This window comes from Dipodomys ordii, unplaced genomic scaffold (genome assembly GCF_000151885.1).
Source record: "Dipodomys ordii isolate 6190 unplaced genomic scaffold, Dord_2.0 Scaffold5, whole genome shotgun sequence".
Lineage (NCBI taxonomy): Eukaryota > Metazoa > Chordata > Mammalia > Rodentia > Heteromyidae > Dipodomys > Dipodomys ordii.
The window spans coordinates 15895803-15905034 of NW_012267221.1; the positions used below are offsets into that span (position 1 = coordinate 15895803).

The 9232-nt window shown below is 37.7% G+C and overlaps 1 protein-coding gene across 1 annotated transcript in view; it reads right to left on the minus strand.

Annotated features, from left to right (window-relative positions):
• Window positions 1-4108: 4108 nt before the first annotated feature.
• Grb14 (growth factor receptor-bound protein 14) overlaps window positions 4109-9232 on the minus strand; it is an 83026-nt gene continuing 77902 nt past the window's right edge. The window contains exons 9-13 of the mRNA XM_013027857.1: window positions 8606-8722; window positions 8442-8514; window positions 8216-8303; window positions 6078-6171; window positions 4109-4858 (exon numbers count right to left, since the gene is read on the minus strand). Coding sequence (XP_012883311.1) covers window positions 4712-4858; window positions 6078-6171; window positions 8216-8303; window positions 8442-8514; window positions 8606-8722 — 519 coding nt within the window. The 3' untranslated portion in view covers window positions 4109-4711. The remainder of the gene's footprint in view (window positions 4859-6077; window positions 6172-8215; window positions 8304-8441; window positions 8515-8605; window positions 8723-9232) is intronic.

Genomic DNA, 9232 nt, shown 5'->3' on the forward strand with positions numbered 1-9232 from the left:
ATCACGAGCTCGCCTTTCCAGTCCTACTTACCACAAGTTTCCTGTTACAATTCTCTGTGCACTTCGCTTACAAACAAGTTAGGAAGAATCCCTAAATGTAGTCTGCGTCCTTTCTCTGCTGTTTGGTATTGCCTCTCCCTTTGATGATATTCTACTGTCCTTTCTCCAGATCTTTGTGAGACTAACTCCTACAGGCCTTCCAGGAATCCACTTTATTCCACCCATCTTTCAGCAAGTGTAACCAATATCTCTCTGCCTTTATATTTATAGTGTAACATTTACCCAGTCTGTATTCCAGCATAAATACTTATATATCTATGCTCTGTTACTCAATTTTGCATCTCCAAAAGTGCCTTTCACATACGAGGCATTCAATACACACTGGAGTGAATGCAGCAAGCACACAAGGCAAGAAAATAACTTTTCAGCTAACCATTGCTAACATTACAAGAGGATCTTGAAGGGAACACAACTGGCTTTCTGAATGATAGCCAGAGGAAGGCCACATTTTCTTGGAAAGAGTTTACTGCTTTCTAAGAGGAGAACTCACCATCTAGGAAGAGGTTTCTCTCCTTTCCTTCCAGCTATAATTGCCTCAGGTCCCATAGTCCAGCCTGGAACTGTAAGCAATCTCAACTTTCTGTATTTCCTGGCCTAATAATTACCATAGTTTGGAGAGAGGGGTTCAGGTAGTGTGGGAATCCCATATCACACTTTATCTTTTTAATCAAGTGGTAAACAAAAAGCCTGGGCACTGGAGGCTCTGGCATGGTGGCCACAGTAAAAGTGTGCTCACAGTTATGATGGATGACTTGGCAGGGCCTGTGAGGTGCTCATGGCTGCTTCCATGAATGCAGCCTGAGAGGAAGGGTTGAACCAAAGGCATTTGGAAGGAAGGCCAAACAGAATCAACACAGCAACAGCATTGTGTGGAAAGAAGACTGCTCCAGGGAGGTGGAGACCCTAAGCATACAATACCTAGCTCTATATGAATATGTATTAAGATGGTAGAAAATGCACTAGAAGCACTCTATATGAATTGCATTTCATTGTTGGGACAAGGTAAGGGATGATGATGATGATGATGATGATGATGATGATGATGATGATGATGATGATGATGATAGTGGTGGTGGTGGTGGTGGTGGTGGTGGAGTCTACTTCCTAAGCCCTTGTGTAGTATATGAGGTTGAGCTCAAAGTGGTGCATTATTTATCTTTGTTATGGCAAAGAACTGGATCACATGATACATCCCACTGCAGAAACAAGGCATGTGCTGGGAAGAAATTCATTTGACGAATTTCTGCAAGAGGATGATTATTATTATGTGCTTGTCCAAGAGTTTGGCCTTTCCTTTCTTTCTTTTTTACATTTTTTTTTGGCAAATCTCTTTAATTCGTGGCCTGGGGAATATGCAGTCAGAAGCATTATCAGCAGTGCTGCAATTCCAAGCACACTTGGACATCACAGAGGATGAAAGGGCAGGAGTCAGGCCAGCACATGCAGATATATCCTACAAGTGTTGGGTAACAGGTATTGTATCGGGGAAAGTTCAGCAGATGTTACAAGAGCCCTGTTTCGAGGAAATTTTCATGTGTGCTGCTGCTGCAACAAGGTGAATCAACCTCTCTGTTCCCCAATGAACAGAAAACTAGGGGACGTACAGTCACAAGTAGACAGAGCAAGCAAGTACAGCAGAGCACTCCACCTCCATGCTTGATTATTAAGATCTATGCCTCTCTAGGATTAGTTTGTTTTGAGTGTCTTAAAAACTTTTGCACATTTAAAGACATGAAACCAGTCCTTAGGCTTCACCTTAAGAATGCCTAGCAATATACAGACATTTTATTCATTCTATTTTATTACTTATTTTGTTTATTGCATTTGGAACAGGGACTTAAACTCTGGGCCTGGACATTGTTTCTTCAGTTTTTTGCCCAAGACTGGAACTCTACTAGAGTCACAGTTCCATTTCTGGCTTTTTAGTGGCTAAGTGAAGATAAGAGTCTCATGGACTTTCCTGCCTGGTCTGGCTTTGAACCAAGATCCTCAGATTATAGCCTGTTGAGTAGCTAGGATTACAAGTATGAGCCACCAATGCCCAGTGAACACCTTTTGTAAGTAGTAAAGACAAGTTGGAAAGCTAAGCTCTAACAAGTACAAGAGCCACGCATTCTTCACCTGGGATTTTATGTTCCAGGTAATAGTCTGACATGACCACCTGAAATCCCATTACAGGTGTAGAGTGGCTGCTGGTATTCAAGAGCCAGAGATGATGTGAAAGTCTGTTTTACTGACACTGACCACTCTGAAACACAGCTAAAACAGAAATGTCCATCTAATCTACTCAAATAAGCCAAGGCCTACAGGCTACTACATGTAGCCAGTAAAACAAATAATTATTCTGAGTTAAAGCACTCCTGATAATTTTATCTTATTTGATTAGATCTTCTAAATATCTCAGAATACTGTTTCATCTTTTAATATAAGGAAATAAAAAAAGAGCTCCATGCTCTGCTACATCCCTCCTTTCTGAGAGAGTACAGAGTGGGTACAAAATGGAAATCAATGCAAGGATAATTAGCATTGCTAGGGGAACACATTTAAATACTGTGGTATTTAACATTAAATACACACACATACACGCACACACACACACATACTCATACACAGAAAGTAAGACCCCTTTTACACAGAATCAAGAAAATAATGAATTTTCCTTCATCAACCTTTTCGTAATAGTTTTCCTCATCTTTTGTTTTAAGATCAAAGTTATCCCTGCCCCCTATATGAAGTTTTGATTATAAGTAAAATTAGAGGCATAGATTACAAAGACAAGAATAAATTGATCAATTTATGAGTTTAATGTTCAAAATACTACAATTTAAAAGACTGTCTCTGAAACATTAAAATGACAGCGTGCATTCCAGGGCATAGCACAAAATGTTTTTATAAACAGGAAATAAATCTGAGCTTCCGAGGCCCATTCGGAGAAGTCAGGTGAAGTTGGTATGTATATCTCTGAGAAGGCAGGTGGAGTTGGTGTGTATTTCTCTGGCTGCTCCACTGTCATGTTCTGGCCTTCTATGTCTTCAGTTGAAGTTTCAGTGTGTTAGAAGTCAGATTTATACTATAAAAGTCAATTGAGTATTTACAATAAATGATTGTTTTTCAATGATAACTGATTTTATTAGTGTTTTCTATATTTTGTATTTCCACCACATATACACCCATCCATCTGAAACTGATTATGGAAATTTATTAAAAATCTTTCCAGCTTTGTCATAATATTGTTATAAAGATCAGCTGGAGTAGATGGGTGATGTTTTGTTTACAATATTAATGTTAGGCTGATGTTTTGTTTCTCCTTTTTTTTTCTTGAACAATGATTATCCCTCCCATATACACACACGTGGGCACTCTCTCTCTCTCGCTCTCTCTCTCTCTCACACACACACACACACACACAATGGGAACAATGGATCATGGAATTGAAAAGAAAAAAAACCCAAAATTTTCCCAGAGGGTCATAGAGAGGTAATTAAAAAGAAAAGATTATTGTATCAAGTTTTCAGGGTGGAGAAGCTGAAATGGAGAAAGGCAAGGGAAGAACAGGATTTACTTGTCAGGACCCTTAAAGATGTCAACTCTTTGATTTCATCTATTTTGACTGAATTAATGACTGCTACAGAGAGGAAGTAAGACTGCTGTGCACTTACCTTAGAGTGTAAAGTGAATGCGACACATTAAAGTAACAAGATCACATCATGATTGGTCATATGTCACAAGGCATTGTGAATTAAATATATCTATTTTATATTTTGATCATTTTCAAAAAAGCATATTTCTGGCCAATCATAAATGTAAAAACCACAATGAATAATCTGTTATTAGTAGATATAATAGTAGATTTTATAGTAGAATTAGTACTTTGATAACTTATCTAGAAAAAAATCAGTTTTCTTCTAAATAAGATAACCTGCTACTTCAAAGATAGGATTTGTTATTATGATTATAAAAAATACGTAATTCACAATAGCTTTTAGTTTTATTAACAAGTTTTAGTTTATTTAATTGATAACTCAATCTTTTTTGTACTTATCATTTTGAAAAGTAATGAGGTTTGGTTTGTAAAAGATCCTTCTTCAAGCTCAATTTCTCTTTGTTTCCTGTTTATGGTGCACAGACTTGAATCCAGGTACATGTTAATGCCTCTTCTAGGCACATGCTCTATCACTGAACTACATCCCTGGCCCTTGGTCTTTTGTGTAATCCAAGCTAGCCTTGAATTGCATCCTATTGTCTCTGTCTACCTAGTACTGGGATGATAGGTAAGTGTCACCATACCCAGTGCCTGAGCCCTCGATTTCTCTTTTGCATGTTCTGTTTGAGATCTGTAATGTGCTTTTGTGATTATGAGCACATAGATGTCTAAGGTGTGCATACATTTATAATACTTTAGAATCACGCAAAACACACCACATCATTTTCCCCTAAGGTTTAATTGTAATGAATACATTTCCAATGATGAACGTACTATCAATCCACGTCTTTGCTTATTTGCAATGGACAAACTTATGTATCATAACTCTTAGGTGAATAACTTTTGTCACTGTGATATTTTCGCTCTTCCTTTGTTTTTCTCTCTTCCTTCATTTTTCCCCCTCCTTGAATCATTTTTCTTCAATAGTTTAAGTCACTGCTGTTTTGGCTAAAGAGCAATCCTAGAACAGTAATGTTTCAACTTGCAAGGAAGAACGCCCTTGTTGAGCTGATAGAATTCTACCAGCTGGATGAGATCCGTGAACCTGGTGTGGCCATCATCAAGTGTGTGGAACAGGGCACCGTCATCCTCCACCTGTGGGAGGAAAGGCGACACAAGGCTTTTAAAGAACAAATCACCTAAAAAGCCAACGAGATTCAACTATAGAATATAGTGTGAGTTCGTAAAACTAAGGACAAGGACAAGAATATCACGTACGTCTACTTCTTTTTGTCATGTGACTTGCCTTTTAAAGCCAGTCTCGTGTGTTTTGTGTTAAGCTGTGCAGCTCTGTTTTCTCTATTGTGAGTTTTCTCAGGGTTCTACTCCATTCCCATAGGTCAAATATTGTGAATCAATGAACACCGAGAAATCGGTACTATTTCGTGTAAAAGCTCACGGAAGATCCCAGTGCTCCCACTTACAAAAATTAATTTCCCTTTCTAAATGCTCTCTATTTAGTGCCTCACTTACACTACTACAGATGAACATTCACATGATTTGTATCAGAAAATTAATTCTGAAGAAATCATATTTTATGCTAATATAATGTCAGCTGTCTTTTTTTATTTTGGTAGGGAAGTTTTCTGGTATTAAACAATTCATACTTGTTTGGGATATGGACCACCTAATCAAAAAAAGGGGGAAATAGTATTATAGAGTTTGGATAATTGCAAAAGGAAGCAATTCAAAAGGGAGCACTAGAAACTTAGCAATCTTGCATAACAACTTCCTGCACATAGACTGTGGGTTTTTTTTTTTTCTCTGTGCTATCTGGTTCCAATATGCACATCACATACAAGATGGACATACAGGGATTGCCCCAGAAACCTCAGAAATCCCAAAACAAGGTGTGCCACAGAAATTTCTTCCATGTTCTAAGAATGCCTGCCAGTTCCAGAGTACTTAAATTCTATCCACAATGACTGAAAACAGCCCAGTCCAAAACAGGAACAACAACAAATGAATGCTTCTGAGAGAAGAGGAGAAAGGGCTTTATACTAACATTAAAAAAACTCACTTAGTAGAATTCTGGAGAAAGATTCTTCAGTGCCCTTTGAACAATAGGTGGTATGGGTCTAAACAATATTGCTAAATCATATTTCATGGAAAAAGGAAAATTTAATTTTTACAATTCCTGTATTTCTTATATTAATTCAGGCTCATAAAACCATTTCTGCCAAACTTAACTCTAGTCAAAGCACAAACTCCCAAATTATATTGAATAAAAGCAACAAAAGAAAACCAAAGTTTCCAAAAGCTTATGCATTAAGATCATCTCTAATATACGAATGTGAAATCACAAATTACTTACTGGTATAATTTGAAAGTGCTTTACTTTTTGTCCATGACTCATTGACAGTACAAAAGTTTTTGGGTTACTCTGGCTATCCCGTACCAAGAAAACTCTGAAGAGAAAGAAAGAAGGTCCATATGTTTCTATGTTTATTCATGGAGTTCAGAGAAATACAGCATGGAACAAATCCAAGAAGTATACTCAGAAAGGTAGCCAGAGACTTTTCTACTGTTTACTCAGTGGGCAAGATTATCCAAATTGGAAAATGGTGTTATTACATAATCTTAGGTTCTAAGACTATCATCACATAATGCAATTTTAGTAGACTCACTATGTAGCCCATTTGTCAGATTGTATTCTCACAATGACCAAGATCATGTTATGAAGGCATCAATAACTACTTCTTCATTCATTTCCCAGGTATTTCCTTGTAGCTTTTTCAGAAAGAGGAATCCATTATTATACATTTATTTTAACTTTGGGGTATATGCTCTTAAAAACAATCTTAAAATTGTAATATTTTAAGTGCTGCAGCAAAATATTTTAAGTAAAAGAAACATCCAAACAGTGTGCACTTTAACCTTGAAGAATGCTGAAGAAAGGTCTCTCTAATGTCAGCCTAGAAAAACAAGCCATGGCCTAAGGAATAAGGCTGCCAGGCTTGGATTCTTATTTACTGGCAGTGCAGGGTAAAAACAGTTTTGTATTAATTACTGGCGAACACACTGTGTAAATAGTCTCCACTGGTGACTCCAATACTAATCTTACTGTGCCTGAGCAAAGAGACAGCCAAACTTGAGGCACCACAAATGTCTGCTAAGCCTATTCATTTCATTTGTACTGTGTGAAATTCCTACATTACATCACTGAGAGATGGGACAAAGGGTGTTTTGGTGGTCAATTAAGCTGTGGTACTCATTCCCCGTCCAAGTGGATCACCACTGCCACCTGGTGGACTATTTTTGCCATGACAACTTTCCAAAGAAATTTTGTTAAAAAACCTACAGTAAGTCTTCTTTGGACAATAATTTCACTTCGCTTAAAAGTACTGAGCTCAGAATTAAAGAGAATGATAACACTCCACAACAATGGTATATTTCTTTGTGATTTATCTTCTTCTTAGTCTCTTTAGATAATAATTTCACTACTTGTTTAAATATGTATACAGTACAAAGTCTTTTCTCGAGTCTGGTGAAATGCTGACCTGCTATTAATCATTCCAAATGTCAGTATTAAATCATCTCTCAAAACCTTGCTATCTTCTTAATCTAGCCCTTGAAGACAGAAGCTCCCATCATCTCATGCTTAAACTGTACTGGCCCCATTCCTTACCCAAACTTCAATACAGCTTCCCAACTCATTCTCCAAAGAAGCTGAAACACTGAGTCATTTCCACCTTCAGACTACACATCTGTCCTAATATATCTTATTCTTCTGTGACCCGCAGCACCCCATTAAAAAAGACAAATATCATCACCAACTATTCTTTTTCATAGACCTGTATTCTTTTAAGCTATTAAAATTATAGAAAGGGAGACAGGGACATATAGAGACAGGGAAAAAAGTTATCAGATATTCAAAATGTATGAGAAAATGCTTTTTAGTTATTCTATTTTGCATCATACTCCTCCCAAAATTATGAGGAATAATGTCATCATATGGAGAATATTCTGGAATTGTATTAACTATATGTTCTAATCAACATGGTGATCTCCAAAACAGGCTTACCTTTTCCATCATACATGAATATCTGAGATGTTGGAATTGACACAGTATAATACTGATAGGTAAGAAATGAAGAATTCTATCCTGTTATATATTCCTTAATATAAACACAAGCAGCACACACTGGTATTGTGGGAGGAATACAATAACTACCTCTATACATCAAAGGCACTTCTATTTTATGAGAGGTCTAGAGGACAGACTTGGTTGTTGTTGCTTTCTTGTACCAGTATGGGGATATGAACTCAGGCTGTCCCTTAGCTTTTTCACTCAAGGCTGGTGTTCTATCTCTTGAGCTTTATTCCTGTCTTTCGGCTGGTTCACTGTAGGTAAGAGTCTCTTAAGAGACTTTTCTCTTAATGCATGTTGAATAACTGTTTTAGGATAAATCCAATTATCTGCCAGCCAAAACCAAAAAGCATCAAACTTACCCATCCACAGGCCCTTGCTGAGTAATCAGTCTCTGAGCTTCATCCCTAGAGATTCTGTGGTGAAACCATGGCTGGGACCGATGAATCGCTGAAGACATAAAACGTAAGAGGAACAAAAGGGTTTGTTGGACATGAACTCTTCGTCCCAGTCTACCTTCCACCTATGCGACCACATCTCAGGGACATTCATCTACCTCTCAGTGACAATGACTGAGAACGAACATACCCAGGCTGGTGGCAGAGCTGTGTGAGGAGGCCGTGGGGCTGCCGTGATTGCCTAAGCGTAAGCATCCTTTCTTCTGAGCAAAGAAGGGGAAAACAAATCTCAACTTCTTGGGTGAAGCAAATGCAAATCATCAACAATTTAGAAGACTATGAAACTATCAGTACCCTCCACGCAAGTCCTTCCTCAACTGCCACAGAAAGGGCTTCAGTGGGATTTTCTATCACTCTGCTTTTCTGACCTGAGAAGTCCATGGCTACCAGGGAATTCTCTGAAATGCTTCTCTGGAAAAAAAAAAAAGAAGAAGACAAAACAGTTGAACCATGGAAATACGTTTGAATGTGATCTTTCCATGATTTTCCTGGCAATATACTAGTCCCAAAGAGTCTGTCAGAAGATTCAGAAGTTCAAATGTATATGTGGGATTAAACAGTCCTATAAAATACTTTCGTAGAATAAGTTATTATTTATTAAGGCAAGTGATGTAAGAACTGCATAAAAAGATGAAAACGTTAAAACAAAGTGTATCTTTCTCCTGAAAGAGACCTCTTTTGTATTTTCTCTAGTAAGATGGCAAAACTGTAACTAACAAACTAAGCACCAAGAGAAGAGTACCTGCAAGAGAAGAGGGACTGAGCCAAGAAGAGGGGTGGACAAACAAAGGCAGGAAATGGGGAGGTGGGAGGGAAGGGAATACAGTTTTTTTTATTTAATTTTATTTTATTTGTGAACATACTGTACAGAGGGGTTACAATTACATGGGCAGGATAATGCATACATTTCTTACCAAGCAT